Genomic DNA, 16,033 nt, shown 5'->3' with positions numbered 1-16,033 from the left:
AGGTTTAATCTTAAACAAATACATTTGCTGTATCTGTAGCATGACATGTTTTTTATACACATTTTTATTAGTTCTTTATTAAAGAACTAATAAAAATTTAAATATAGACTACTCTGTAAATGTGGTGGTTAGCACTGTTGCCTAACAACAAGAAGGCTGTTGGTTCAAATCATGCCTGAGGCCTTTCTCTGTAGATTGCATAGTTTCCCTGTGCATGCAAAGGTTCAAGCCAACATGTACTCTGGCATCCATACAAAGCACAAAACCTGAATTTTATATCAAACTGGTAACTCCAGTTTGTGCTTGGATTTAAAAGAATGTTTGCATGGCTGTAAATCCCTGTGTTGCCTTGTGATGGACTGGCCACCTCTGCAGAGGGGGATCCTGTGTCTGGACAAGATTACACATGTATTGAAATGGATTCAATGTAAACAAGTAACATCTGTTCAACTAAGCATTATAGATCATATAAGGTCATATAAAATTAAATGCATTTGTTCTACTATTAACTATGTTCTCTCAGAAACACAACTATATTTTAATGTGTGCATAAAATCAAAATTTGAAACAAAAGCTGCTCATTTTTGCCCTGAAGCACTTACTGTGCATAAACCTGAGGTGAAATTTTATTTTATTTGATGAAATAGTTCCATAAAAATATTTCAGAGGTTCAATTAAAAATGGATTGTTTTAAAATTAGCAATAAATTCACAAAATAACCAATTTTTAACTCTTCAAGATTAACAGTATGTGACCTGGGCAATACAGTGTTGCCCAATATAATGGTCCAATACTATAACCAGTACAACTCTATTATTTATTTGTGTTATGTAAAGAGAAGGAGAGTGGCTTATGTTAACCTTTTTATTTGGTTAAGTTTATACCCAGTTGCCTGGGTAGACACAACTTTTTCACTTTATTTAAAAAATACATAGCTTGTGTAAAGTTCAAGCTGAGGTCTATTTCCTAGTTTTCCCCCAGAAATTTGTGTTAGAATGGTAATTCTTTGGGAGATTTTCTGCTGCATCCCTACTGGGATCTTTCAGTTTGTCAAAGACTGACTTTTACCTACAGATTTTCTGAGGATTTGCAGCAAAGGTGGATGAGCATTTCTTAACTCAGATAAAATGAAATCTTCTCACTGCAGCAGCTGCTCTCATGTGAGACAAAGATATATTTTGGGAGACAGAAAAAATCCAAAATAGCAAATAGTAACTAAGATGATACAGGAAGTCATGTCAAAAAGCCCGTATGCAAACTGTGTCAGAGAGAGTTACACATAACAGCTCAATGCTATATGTAGCTCAGACAATGAAAAGGTTTCATAAGTGCATCGACTGTAGTTCACAATTAGCTCACAATTCAGTCAATAATGAAATGTCAACATCCCAATAAGCTGTTTTACCTGAGTGAAGTTTTCCCGTTCCGCCTTCCTCAAATCAAATTGAATTGGTGTCAAACATTTGTGTTTGTTCTGGTTTGTAATGCAAACATTTTCATTTGTACTGCTGTCATTTTAAAATATTTATAAATCTTTCCAGAGATCATCGTCACAGCCAAAAGGTATGCTTGTGCTGGATTTTTTAGCAAATGGGCCTGATCTTTAACCCCAGAGAGAATCTATGGAGTACTGTCAAGAGGAAGATGAGAGGCACCAGAACCAATATGACCTGCAGGCATCTCGGACTTCTAGATCACCTCAGCAGAATCTGATTTCCCCCACAATGCATTGATCCAGTAATTTATGGGCCAGAATCCTTAGAATTACAAAAAATAAAGGCTTGAAATATTCCACTGTGTCTAATAAATATATTTAATGTACAAGCTTTACTTTCTGAAATAAGTGACAAAATTTGGAAACTTTTTTACAATATTTTAACTTTTGAGATTTACCTGTATATTTAATTTGCTTCCTGTACATCCTCCAGGCTCACACTTGGTTTCTCATCACCTGCAGTTGGGTCTTGGCCCCTACTTCGGTAACCAATGATGCAGATAATAGGAGACTAAAAGTTCAAGAGCTTGGTCATGATTATAATAGCTTGACTGGACCATGTGGATGCAGTGTTATTCTCTTGTTAAAACCATACATGCTACATTACCTTAAAAATCCATGTGAAACTGCAACATTTGTGGCATTGGCAAGCCTGCAGATTTAATTCCATGAATGCCCACAAAGTCATGGCCTGTGTCCCCGCAGACAACATGCAATCTGTTATTGAGACAGATTTTAATTTCAGTTCACACAGAAGAATCTTAAATCATCCATGAAAGAAAAGAGAGAGTGGGGAGAGGGCTGGGGGAGGAGTCTCCCACTGACTTTCACATCCATTCAGCCAAATCTGCAGCAGCATTGAACTCGCACAGAAAAGAAGAGGCCAACAAAAGAAAAAAAAAAAGAGGCAAACTGAAGGACCTCCTACCACTAGGGTTGAGTTGAGTTTGCATGTACATTAGACGTGAACTGGTTCATGATATACTGAGGAGTGCTGGTGAAGAGGAGGAGGAGTGGTCAGGATCGGAGATCATTAAGTACTTTGAGAAAGACGTCGCCCTGAACGCAGCACAGCAGCACCGCAGCCTGGAGGACCAGAAGTGCGTTTAACCTCCGAAAGTTGCGTCGATCTGGATATGATTTGGTTCTGATTTGCTGCTCAGCTGCCCGGAGAGGACTGCGGAGGGGCTGAACGCCGCATTGTGGCAACCGTCACCCTCGATTCCTGCCCGAGGACTGCACAAGCCGCTCGCTGCAAAATGTCATCTCAGGCCAAAGTCAAGAAGGACAAAGAGATTATTGCTGAATATGAGACCCAAGTGAAAGGTGGGTGACGTGCAGGGCCTGCTTCTATTGTTTTTTTCTTTTTTTTTTTTGTTTGTGGGAGGACACCCTTGCATAACTTTACTACAATCTTTATGTGGCTCTAGTGTGCAATGTTGTGGGGTGGGACAGATTACATTGGTTTAGATAACTTATTTTCCTGCCTTCCTTCCAGAAATTGTCCCTGGCATCATGTTTCACTCTATTTTATTTAAATGGAGTTCTTTTTACTTGAAATTAAATATGGGGAAAATTTAAAGCAAGCATCTAGCTACTGCAGAGAACTCTGTACTCCAGTTTCTCAAACATGCCTAGCTTTGTGTGACCATGTAAGCAATGGGCTTTTATTATTTCTTTGCTCTATGGAAGCTTTGACAGTTATTCCTGATGATCCTACAACAAGATTAATTATATTTTTAAGTACATTTAACTCTTAAAATGTTCCCACCTTCCCATTGCAGAAGCTTCTTTGACGTGAAAAAGTTAAGACATATGAGAGATGGTGATCATCCCTTTTGTAGTATTTTCCTGTCACTTCATGACTCAGTGTGATATGAGAAAGAATAAGAGGGAATGCTTGAGAAGGTCACACAACAGTTCAGAAAGTCCATGAATTATGTATGCTGTCTGTATGAATTATGAACTATGAAAGGATTTCACTGTCTGACACTAAGTATGTGACTGGATGAACCAACCAGTGAGACTGAGAAGAAGGTCAGGAACAGATCTGACATTGCAGGATGTGAATAGTCAGGCTTGTCTTGTCATCATGCTGCACCTCTTATTGTTGTGGTTTTAATGTAAGTCTTACATTTCCTGTTGCTGTAAGGTGCCACTTCAGTCTGTCTGAACCTCAGAAGCCAGTTAGATCTTTTTGCATGCTAACTGATGACTTTGTTCACAAAACAAACAAACCAATGAGTTTAAAATAAGCGTTAGTTAAGCTATGCTCACTCAGTTTCATGCAGTTTGAGAGAGAATTGTTTTCACAGGTTATTATGTCCATTGAATGGCAGACATTTTGGTCTGAGAAAGAAATAAGAGCAAAGGTATGAACTACATGAATGGACTACATTCCACTTGAATATTCCTGTGAACTAGTCCTGCAGGAAAAATGCACTAAAACAGAATGACCACTAAATGGATTTCAGCCACTTATTGCTTTTTCATAGTCCTGCTCATTTACATCAACGGTGGTTAAAACAGGCGTATCTTTATCAGGACAATTTGCAAAAAATTTGCAATGTTGAACTTGTAGCTTCAGTCTTTTTCTGTTATTCGCCTTTCATGACCACATTTAGTGTTGCAAGCTCTGTTAAAAATTATGTTTTCTTTTTTGTTTTTTTACTTACTAGTTTCTTTTTACTTACTAGTGTTTTGTTTGTGTAAACCCCCTCCCACACACACACACAGTGTTCTTATTAATTACAACCTTTTTTAATTATTTTACATTGGTGAAGCATATAAACAAAATGAACTCTTTTTCACATTCTGTGATCTGAACCTATTTAGAGAAAATGTTTGAATATATCAATCAAGTTTAAAATATCATGTTCCAAACAGTAAATAGATAAAATTGTATTCCTGCTTTGAAACCCAATCATCAAAAGTACATTTCAATACTCTACTCCAAGTATACTATCAAGAAATGTGGTTACATGACCATAGTAAATATTTATCAGCAGAAGCTTTCTGGGAGTTTCTTTTATTTTGGCCATAACTGTCATATTTTATCAGAGTCAAATCCCACAAAAATGCATCAGAAACAAAAAAATAAAGTGGAAATAAATATTTATATTTATCTATATACATAATGCCAATCCCTAAGTGCAATGAAGAACACAGATTTGGGTATGATGGGTATAAAATTAATTCTTTACATGTATTAAATCGAAGTAGGAAGACAAACAGCTGTACAAAATGAGGGTTTGAAATGCTGAAAGGGCAAAATGCCCTGAAGCTCTGAGATAAAATAATATGTATTTATCATATTAGTATTGTGATTACCCATTCGGGGCTGCATGGTGGGGTAGTTGTTAGCTCTATTGCTGTGCAGTAGAAAGGTCTTGAGTTTGGACCCTCTACATACATTTTGTATGTTCTCCCAATGCATGTGTGGGTTCTCTCAATCAACTCTACCCACTGTCCAAAATTATGCACGTTAGATTAATGGACTCTCTAAACTGTCTTTTAGAAGTATAGATGGTTGTCATTGAGTGTCACTGTGTTGCTATGTGATAGAGTGGTGATCAGTTTTTTGAATACACCGTCTCTCGCCCAGTGATTGGCACCAGCCCTCCTGCTGCTCAACAATAATATACATATTTGATGGCTGGATTGAAACTACGGCTGTATGATATTATGAACATGTGGTAAAGGATGATTATGATGGATCTCATGATGTTGTCTTTTTACAATGACAACAACAAATCAATAGCACTGTTGACATCTTTCTCCTTTGGTTTTACAAGAAAAACAGACCTCTCATAATTAGTAAGCTAATTATGAGGAAAAAAAAAACATTTTCTTTTTTTCCATCTTTAGAAATGTTTTTTTTTAAAGTTTTCTTAGCCTGATTTCTGCTGTTTTGACCTTTTTAATGTCTGTGGTACTTTTGCTTACACACTGAGACTGTGATAGACGACTGGTTGCATATGAGATCAATGTCATATGCCTGAGATCTGTCCATGCTCCAGCTTGTTAACGTTGGAGCCAGAAATCCTCAACTGCACGCTCAAAGCACAGAATGTATAGCCGGTGTGAAGCCAGGCTTAGATGGGAAAGCTAACCACTGCACTGCACAGCTGAAATGACAAAGGATTGTCAACACGTGGCGGGAATGAAGAACATGATGAGCATTTATAGTGAGAGGAGAGGTGTGGTGAAATTTTTTTTTGTCACTCTTACAGTCTCACACTGTCTTCACGCTCACCCCTACACACAGATCGGTCTACACTCGGCTCTGCGTCTCTGAGAGAGCCATCACAGCCCAATCTCTCGTCTCAGTTTCAGGCAGGCTTCTAAGCTGACATCTTAAGCTCATTTGCTAACGGGGCTTGGATTGGTTTGGTGCTATAGGTTTTATTCATGCACTGACTCTGGCCTCCAGTAAAGCTCAGCTGCTGACTGCACACCCCATCAATCAGATCCAAATCTTTTGCACTTTACAAGTGTTTATTTCTCTGACATTTTGTCACTGTTTGAACAAATGGTAGTTTTATCCTTTTAATACTGGCATGTTTTGGCTAACATTTTTAATAAGCTGAGAGAAAATACTAATTTATGTCGTAATTTTGTGAATAATCATAAAGTAATTCACAAAATAATTACTAACTTGTTGGCCAAGGTAGTGACTTTATTTGTGAGAAATCATTCTATTTCATCTCTTGCTAAAATGCATCCATCATGCTATTTCAGTTTTGTATATTAAGCCTTGCACATCTTTTCCATAATTTAGAGTTGTTTGAAAAATAAAAAGCGCTGAAGACTTTGTGCAGCCTAACTGCAACTTTATCATAGTTAAGGACTTGTTATTTCAGTCAGTCTTATTGATAGCCATGAAATTAATGTGATTTTCTTCACAAATATGCATTCCCTGGAGAGCAAGCAGACAAACCTTTCTTCCAGATTCCATCACAAAGGAAAAAATGCTTTGATAAATGCTGGCCTGAAGCGTTATGGTTGAATTTTGACAGTGCCATAAATATCTTTGTTGTTTGTGTCTTGGTAACACCAATGTTTGAGATTCTTGTTTGTTGCTTCGGTGACAGACCAAGGTTCACAGCGGAGCATTATGAAATCCAAGGAGAAAGCCATTTGGAACTGCGCCTGTAAATTTTGGATTTTCCTGTGTGATTACACCAAGAGTGACGCAGTTAGTTGTTAAAAGCATTTTTCAGAAGTGAGAGAGCAAGCTATGTGAACTCAACCAAACCAACTACAAATGCATGCCATAGTCATTACTGCATTCAGAAAACAAGCACTCACACAACACAGCCTTGATTTGCACCAAATTATGTCAACGTGTCATTCTGGGTTAGGTCCCTTGTGACTAGCCACGCATGGCTAACAACAGTCTCAGTCACTACTACCGGCCTCGCTTACTAATAACTGTGCTCGGCTACTTTGAACTGGCAGCCGTGGTGACGGCGACTCAATTCTGCGTTGTATTTGGTGTTCTGTTGTAAAGCCCACGCCTAGCTGGCAGAGCTGGGATGAAACGGTGACCAAAGCTTTCCCTTATTTCATTTGACTGTCTGCCAGAGATTGGAGCATAACCACCCCAAGCACTGCTGCTGTTACATTTGTTGGGTGAGCATGTCTTTTTTGACCCTGCAGAGTAAAAATAGCAGGTGACGGCCTTCTAATATTTCAGGAAGGGCAAACATTTGTGACAAATAACCTTTTTGAGCTGTAATTATATCAGATTAAACAATGTAGGTGGTGCTACATCTCTTAATGTAGCACCACATTAAACGATGTAGTGTCAAGCTAAATTATGTTTTAGTTTGACACTGACGTGGGTTTACAATTACTGACTGTCAGTTTGAATGCTGTATGCCAGATTACCATTTAAAGACAGAAAAATATTTACCAGCATCGTTTAACATTAAATTACTGGGGGCTTTGCTGTATATTAAATAGTCACTGACCAGCTTATTAGATACTCCTGGTTCGTACTGGCTGGTATTTTGCAATCAGAACTGCCTTTTTGTTTTTGGCATAGATCCAACAAGGTGGTAAAAATATCTCTCAGTACTGGGTCTAATTTAACATGATAGTGCCTCATAGTTGGTGCAGATTTGTTGGCTGCACATCAGAATGCGAGTCTTTTTTTTTTTTCAATCATAATCCTCAAGGCATAACTCCCAGCATGTTATAGATGTTTCCCTGCTTCAGTACATCTGGGTTCTGGCTGGTTGACAGACTTTTGCTGAACTGCAGAAACCTGAATCAGGTGTGTTAAAGCAGGGAAACATCTAGAACATTCCTTAAGGAACAGGGTTGGGAAACACGGCTCTGTTGGATTGAGACCTGGTAACTGTGGAGGCTGTTGGAATTCAACAGCAACAATACTCTGGTAAGGTGTGGCATTCAAATGACATCCATTTGGTACTGACTGTGTCAAGAAGTTATCCTTCATGATTACACCACCAGCACCATCCTGAGTCATTAAGACCTTTGCTATCATGTTATGACAACCAACCATCTTAATATTGTATCAAAATCAATATTTAAAAGACCAGACAACATCTTTCCAATCTGTTTCTTTCCACTTTTGCTAAACCTGTATGAATTGTAGACTTGGATTCTTGTTTTCAGCTGACATCCGGTGTGGTCTTCTGCTGCTGTTGCCCATCAGAGTTCAGGTTTCTTCCAAACCTCAGCTGCAACATTTCTTTCTTATTTCAGCTATTGCTTGTCTTTCATTTAAAGCCAGTCTGGCTATTTGACTGACATCAACAATACATCTGTGGCTCACAGAATATTTTTGTTTTCTTTTTTGCACGCTCTCAGTAATTCAGACAAAAAATTATGGGTGAAAAACCAAGAAGATAAGCTGCTTCTGAAATACTCAGACCGTTTTGTTTAACAGGAATGCAATAACAGCAATACAATAGTAATAAATAGCTAATCTTGAACTAGTGAATTTAAGATTTGAGGGAATCTTAAACAACCGAGTTTAAGATTTTTTTCCCCCTTTTCTTCCCCCAATTTTGATGTTTGGTTTAAACTTAATTAATTTGTCTTTACATGCCTTAATGCATTGCTCTTGTGTGATTGGGTAATTCAATATTTGTCTTAAGCCATCATATTTGTCAGTATGATTTGAAATTTTGTTTTTTGCAAATACCTTGAGATGACATGTGTTGTGAGTTAGCATTAAATAAATAAGTTGTACTGAATCAGAAAGGTCTACCTAGTAAAGTGGCCTGAGAGTGTATTTTTAAAACTGAAAACGTATTACAAATAATAAGTTTTCAGAAATATCATCCAGAAATATCATCATTTGGCATATTTTCAGTCCGTGTAAGTTGGCGCTTGTTTCTCTTTAAACATATTAAAGTGAAACACTCATTGCACACAGTCAATAATGTCACTGCTTACCTAATGTTTTATCCACCTCAGAACAGGCTCAATTCATGTAGCCATTAATCTTAACTATTAAAATCTATTGCCATATCCTTAGAGAGGCATTGAGTATTAAATGTTAGTGTATTTCGATCACTCTGAGTAGGGTAAGAAACGGCATCAAATGTCCAAAACCCTGCTTGTGAATTTCCATCAGCCTTTGGGTGTGGAGCATACACAATGTTCCCAGGCAAAGAATCTGGTATGACATGCTGCTCGACATTTTATTACTCTCAACTAAAGAGAGAGGAAAAAACTGTCTGGGTCCTATTTCTTGAATTCCTTGCAAGCTTCTGTGTAATTATGCATTACCCTGCAAAGGCTTGAATCATTCATTGAATGTAGTGCTCTATTGCTAGTAACACTTTAGGATCTAAAAATAACAGTCGCACAGGAGGGGAAAAGCAAATATCATAAGTGCATCTGGTTTTCTTTTTAACTCGATGAAATAAAATCTTGCTCTCCATCTTGTTTGCTTCCTGACACTGTGGGGATAATAATCACTTAAACCATAAAGGCCAACAAATTGTGTTGCTCATTGGTCTATTTCAGTTCAAGAGTGCATCACAGCCCTTGAAGTTTTGGACTTGATCACTGCCTTATTCATCATTAGAGACTGGTTGTTGCTTATTCTGAAGCAGAGTACGTTGCCCTTGTCCTTGGCCATTATGCTAAACAGACTGACTGCTGCGACTGTTGGAGCAGGGAACTGGCCTGCTCTCACTGAAATGCCTCCAGAGGTATGTAACCAGGCAACTAGGCAACTGTGGGGACCAAAAGAGGTACATCTCCTCCTTTCCGCATATCAGGGGATTACATATTTACTTTGTTTGTCTCGGCCTTTGCTCACTCATTCACAATTTCCCTCACAGACAGTGGGGGAGGAATCTTTGACATCCTTCCCTCTGCTTTCAGAAAAATAGCACGAAGAATCTTAACACAAGGCTTCTCTTGAAGGCAGTTTTTTCTATGCATGCATTTACATAGATTTGTTGTCAATTCAGCAATGATATGCATGCTTGTAACAGTCTGTCATAGTGAGATCTTTAGAAACAGTGTTGGTCAAGTGGTCTCGTTATCGTCTACACAAAAGAACTTTGTTCAAAAAGTCTTGCATATGTCTCTGCATAATTTGTCCATGTGAGCTCAGAGGTAGTTTAGCATAATTAATGCTAAAGTAACCAAAGTGGATGTGCGTCACCACTGGGTGCATAGAAAAATACTTGTTTTTTCAGTATTAATATGGATTTAACTGGAACTAGAGCTACACAATCCATTGTACATAATAATGTATATAAATGTACAAAATAGAAAAGTTCATCTGTGTTGCTGTATCTCTTACATTCAGTTTGGAAGATAATTGTGACATTAGATTTACAATAACAAAATAACTTTTGATAATATTCTGGGGACAAATAAGAACCTTTTTTTTAATTTTTCACTATTAATGTGTTCATAAATCACAACATGTTTCTAAAGAATTAGTATTGACTGTAGAATCAGTCCAGGTTTGAGTTTTGTCTAACTCAGGGGTCTCAAACTCCAGTCCCTGAGGGCCGCTGTCCTGCAACTTTTAGATGTGCCTCTGCTGCACCACACCTGAATAGAATAATTAGCTCATTAGTAAGGCTCTGGAGAACTGATCCTACACTAGGAGGAGGTAATTAAGCCATTTCATACCAGTGTTTTCTACCTGTGGCACATCTAAAAACTGCAGGACAGCGGCCCTCGAGGACTGGAGTTTGAGACCCCTGGTAACTCTTAAGATGTCTGAATAACAAAATAAAAGGAGTGAAAACAAGCATAAGTGTTTTTAAATTGGACACTAATGGAACATATTGTTAGAAACTAACAGTCTGCCTGTACCCGTATTCTAATGAGGCTCAAAAATCTTTGTTACTCTGTCAAGCTTGTTTTTGACACATTCAAGATGGAAATAAGAGACTTAAACTTGTACGCTCAGGGTGTTGAGAATAACCCCACAAGGTAATTTCTGGTGCCCGTATTAAAGAGCTTACACTTCACTTCTCTGTCAAGCTGACGACAACTAAACTGCATTTCATGTCATCAAATAGACTTGGATGTAAATATATTGTTGCATTTTCATTGAATAATATTGCAATCACAGACCTTCCTTGTGTCATTTAGTCTTTGTCTGAACTGATATTCTTTACAGCTGCTCAATAAATATCTATTGATTGCAATTTGCATTTTCTTGCCCTTCCCAGTCTTTTCTGCGGCCGTAATGCCACAAAAAAGACATTCTCTCATTTGTGGGTATTTGCCTTTGAGTCATTAAATCTATATCTTGTTTTGGCATCAATGACAGAGGAAGTCCATTTGAATGGATCCTAAATATTATACTAAAGTTCTTTAATTTTGATTATTGAGAACATTAATGTTGAGAGGAACAATTTCAACATGTTGCTGTGAACACACTGACTAAACATACTTACTACAATATGTATCTGCCAAAATTATAGACATATGAGTGATTTATAAATGTCATAAATATTAATGTAAAAGCTGGATCTTTAAACTGATGCTCTTCTAATTTCCTATACAAACTTGCTCTGATTTTAAATCCATGGAGCAAGTTTATCCAGCTATGATTTAGAAAATATGCCTACAAATGATGATATGTTTAAAATTCTGACTTACCTAATAACTTTGCACACAGTGCATGTTCCCCTGTGATGGACTGGTGTTCTACCAGATTGCACCCAGTCTCTTGCCCAGTGACCGCTAAAGATAGGCGCCTGTGACCTTGAACGCATACAATAAGCCAGACTGTTATTTGCATTTCTTCTTATGAAAACATATGTTTACTGTTGCCTGTCTAATGGTTCAGATGGGATCTCCTCCCTGGTGATGGGGAAGCGGAATATTTTAAAAAATGTTTATCTAGAAGGATTTTGTGACATTATGAAAACAATGTTTCTATTTCTTTGTGTAATTTTAATCAAGGTGTACCTGTAAGTTAGACATAAGTTGTAAAGGAACATATAGCAATAAAGAGTTTATATTTAGCAGCTATGTAGTCACTGTATTTATTGCTGTCTTTCTTTAGATGTTACAGGTATGTGTTGATATAGAATTTATTACCTTTGTTTAAAAAACATTTTAAGAGTCATGGTAATATTGCTGGTTGTCTTTTTGTTTTACTTGAGGTTTTATTAAATGAAATGCGATGAGTGGAAATGGGTTCACTGAAATTCTAGGCTATTCAGGAAGGACTCAGGAGGTTTTAATTAGCTGTTGTATTGATAAAACTGTAAACCTGACCTTATCAGTAAAACATGTAGCCACAGGATAGCAGTCAATTTACAAAGAAATTAATGCATTTCTTTACAAAGGGTGATGTTAGATTTTATCGTTTTATGTCTCTCAATTGTGCTTCAAAATGTTTGCCTAAAATGAGACTTTTCCCACTTTTAACACATCACAATATGGTGTTCAAATCTCAAACACAGAGAAACCATTGTAATCATGTAATGAGACAAATGTTCGCAGTTTGTGTATTTCAGCCAATGTCCTCTGAAGGCTCTCTCAGCACAATGCATTTTGAGAAGCTGACCTATTTTGAATTTTCCGTGCTGTCTGCTGCAATCATCAGACATGCATCTCATACTGTATGCACGTGTGCAACCCCAGCAAGCAGACACTCGTGCTCTCTCTCTCCTTCCCTCTACCCCCACAAACACTTGCATGTAAAGCTGGCAGACAAATGAATCCTGACACTTTGGTTTTCTCCGCTTATGATGACTTTGTTCTGTTTGGTTGCATTACTTTTGGATTAAATGTGCCCTCACATGGCTTGGTGATCCTAATTGGGAGGGGGGGCAGACAGACATGTAGAGAGGCTCTGTTTATTTTGCTAATTCTCTTGTTTCGTTACGCAGAGATTCGTAACCAGCTGGTGGAGCAGTTCCGATGTCTGGAGCAGCAGTCCGAGTCCCGGCTGCAGCTACTGCAGGACCTGCAAGAGTTCTTTCGCCGAAAGGCTGAACTCCAGCTAGAGTATTCCCGAGGGTTGGATAAGCTGGCTGAGCGCTACTTCCTCCAAGATCCGCAGCTCCAGAGAACACCAGCATTTCAAGTGAGTGTTTTAAGCAGAGAAAAACACCTGATAAACAAAAATCACACATGTGCCATGTTGATCACTGCCACTGCAGACACAGAGCAAAACAGAGGGGGGGATAAAAAGCAAAGAGGGAGAAGGGATAAAAGCAAAGGAAATGACCTGAAATGAATCCAGGGCCAAGATGCCTTGTGGCCCCAGGCTGCTCTGTTCCTTCCAACTAGGTCAGACTCTTTATCTATCCCTCCACCCCCTCCTTTTATTCTCCGGCTATCATGTCGTTTATATTTTCAAAAATCATCACAATAAAATCCTAGCCAAATAAGCATAAATTCATATTACACTGAGAAACTGGGACATATCTTTATTTAGAATTCGATAAAGGAGAAAGGAAGTGATATATTACTAATTTTCTCTAGTTTAACTTTCAGTGTATTGTGATCATTTGTCATGGGCAGCAGCGAAGCCCTGCAGCGTGCTGGAGATGATGCTTAGACTAGTCTGCAGCACACTGTGACTGTGCATGTTCAGAAATTGCCCAACTCGATTTTGTTAATGAGAATCACTTGGCATAAAGATAACTATATAAAAATGACATTAATAATGCTTTGAAGCATAATATTTTCTTGTGAGGTTGGAACACTGATCAATGAAGACTGCAAGATAAATTATTGAATGCACTAGTTCATAGATCCAGTACAAAGTGAATATCCATGCCTAAGACGCCCATAGGGGAGCAATATTATAAATGTACTAAATTAATTGCATACATTTGCTTTTTTTAAATGTAGGTATGTTTGTGTAGTTCTAAAAAAGCATTGATTTCTACTACTAGAATCTCAGATTACTTAAAAAAAACATTTCACTGTAACATTTTTCACGTCGCAGTTTATTTTATAAAGTGGTCATATAACAGACCCTACAAATTGTTCATATCTTGTCTGTCACATTTTCAGATTTCGTCTACCAATTATGCAGCTACAAAAGGTTTTTGTGGGAAGAATAATTTCTTTTTCTTTTAACTTAAAAGCATGAGGCCAAACATAAAAACAGTTTTGAAAAACTTGTCTTCATACTTGTAGCACAAAACTGATAACTCAAGCTTACCTTTCTGGATAGGATTGCATATTGGCAGCAACTTAGTAATTGTAAATTGAACTATTTTTACAGAACCTGAGTTTTAAGAAACTCTTAGAATTACCCATCTCCTGTTCGATCAGTTTCAATATTTTAGATCACGAACTACATATGATCCTATTTTTTCCAGTCTTATTACAAATTTTTGCTCCTTAAGTTTCACACAGTTTGGAAGTGATGAAGCAGATGCTAATTTTAGCAGATGCTAATTTTAGGAGCTAACAGTTACCCAGTTGTGTAATTCTCACAGTACTTAGATCAACACTTGTATTTTATCTCACAGTTATTTTTTTTAAAACACGTAGTTTTACTGCCATACAAAAGGGATTAAAAGTGGTGATTTTTTTCAGTGTTTTAATTAGCAAGTGATATCTGCTCAAGGACTATTTGCAAACACTATCAGTAAATTGAAACTGAAGAATAGAAAAGAAAAAAATAGAAATGGCCTTTATTGCCCCACAGAGGGGAAACTCAGGAGAAATGGCATCATTAAATATATAAAAGCCAAGATTAACAAAAACAATAATAATGGTAGTTATAATATTCTGAGAAAGATTAAAATGTAAAGAAACTGTGCAGTAATTAGAATAGAAATTTTGTAAATATCCTAAAAGATCAAAATAGGAGATCTTATTTACTTTAAAACAAAAGCCTTAAATAACAAGGTGCCGAGCTTACACAATCTCATTACACCCCTATAGATTTGTATCTTCTACCTTGATACCTACACATTTTATATGTAGTTTTAAATGATCAATTAGGAAATCAGTTATTTACATTTAGCACTATGGTTCAATTGGAGTAATTGATTCATAAGTAGTTGTACATCTATTTATGCTACAGCCATACAGAGATTTATGCAGGGAAACTCTTTTCATCTCCATCATGAAGTCTCTCTTTAGCTAACTGGACCCAAAGCGCAATCATGGCTGAGAGCTCCCGTCACTAGGACATTGATTAATGGAGCGTTCCCTCAGAGGGAGACTCCTGCAGAAACTTCTCCCCACACCCTCACTGTCCCAGATTTCTCCATCACATTAAATGGTCATCATTATAACTGAATGTCAAAAGCTACTTTTATGCTTGTAGAAGAGATTGAAGGGGCTCTTTAATGTCATTAATAACCTGCAGTTGTTTCACTTCTGCTCTTTAAGCTATCTCTTATTGCGTTTTCCCCACTTATGACAACAGTTTTATTCTCTGTATCACTGTGCATGACTGAATACACTGGATTAGTTCATAGATCCAGTAGAAAGTGAATGATCCATGCCGGAGAAGCTCATAAAGGAGCAAAAATTTGCTAAATCTACTAAATTAACTGTACAGATTTACTTTACAAGGGACTGTCCGCATGCATCACTCATTACGAACAGTGCCTTGCAAAATACCTCATACTCGTCAAACGTTTTTTACATTTTGTTAGGTAACAGCCAATAATTTCACAATATTACTTGTGAAGTAATATGTACTTCACAAGTGAAAAGATAAGGGCATTTAATTGTTAAAGAAAAATCAATTCACAAAAAATCAATTCTGAGTATTCACTCGCACGTAGGTGAGCACAGCAAAGTTGCAAGTATTTTTGAGGTCTTATCTCTACAGATTGGTATATCTCAAAACTTGAAATATTTGCCCGCTCTTCTTTGCAGAATGCATGCGTCAAATGCCTTATGACAAAATGCAAAATGTATGTTTCATCACTTTCTTCATGGCACCCTTCCATAATTATTTGCCATATTTGCTAACTGTACCACTAACTGTTGTTTCCTAACTGAGCTGTGAGTCTCTGCAGCTCTCCCAGAGTTATAGGCCTCTAGTCTTCTTATTTCACTAATGATCTCCCTTCCTGGTCTGTCAGCCTAATC

At 37.4% G+C, this 16,033-nt stretch overlaps 1 protein-coding gene across 1 annotated transcript in view; it reads left to right on the top strand.

Moving 5' to 3' along the window:
- The first annotated feature begins 2,329 nt into the window (after positions 1 to 2,329).
- The window catches only part of LOC116710256 (SLIT-ROBO Rho GTPase-activating protein 3-like), a 40,171-nt gene continuing 26,467 nt past the window's right edge, over positions 2,330 to 16,033 (top strand). The window contains 3 exon segments of the mRNA XM_032549188.1: positions 2,330 to 2,821; positions 12,853 to 13,007; positions 13,009 to 13,049. Of these exon segments, the coding sequence (XP_032405079.1) occupies positions 2,755 to 2,821; positions 12,853 to 13,007; positions 13,009 to 13,049 (263 nt within the window). The 5' untranslated portion in view covers positions 2,330 to 2,754.

The sequence above is a fragment of the Xiphophorus hellerii genome, chromosome 20, assembly GCF_003331165.1.
Source record: "Xiphophorus hellerii strain 12219 chromosome 20, Xiphophorus_hellerii-4.1, whole genome shotgun sequence".
Classification (NCBI taxonomy): Eukaryota; Metazoa; Chordata; class Actinopteri; order Cyprinodontiformes; family Poeciliidae; genus Xiphophorus; species Xiphophorus hellerii.
The sequence above is the reverse complement of the archived record's forward strand: the minus strand, read 5'-3'. Positions and strand labels throughout refer to the sequence as shown.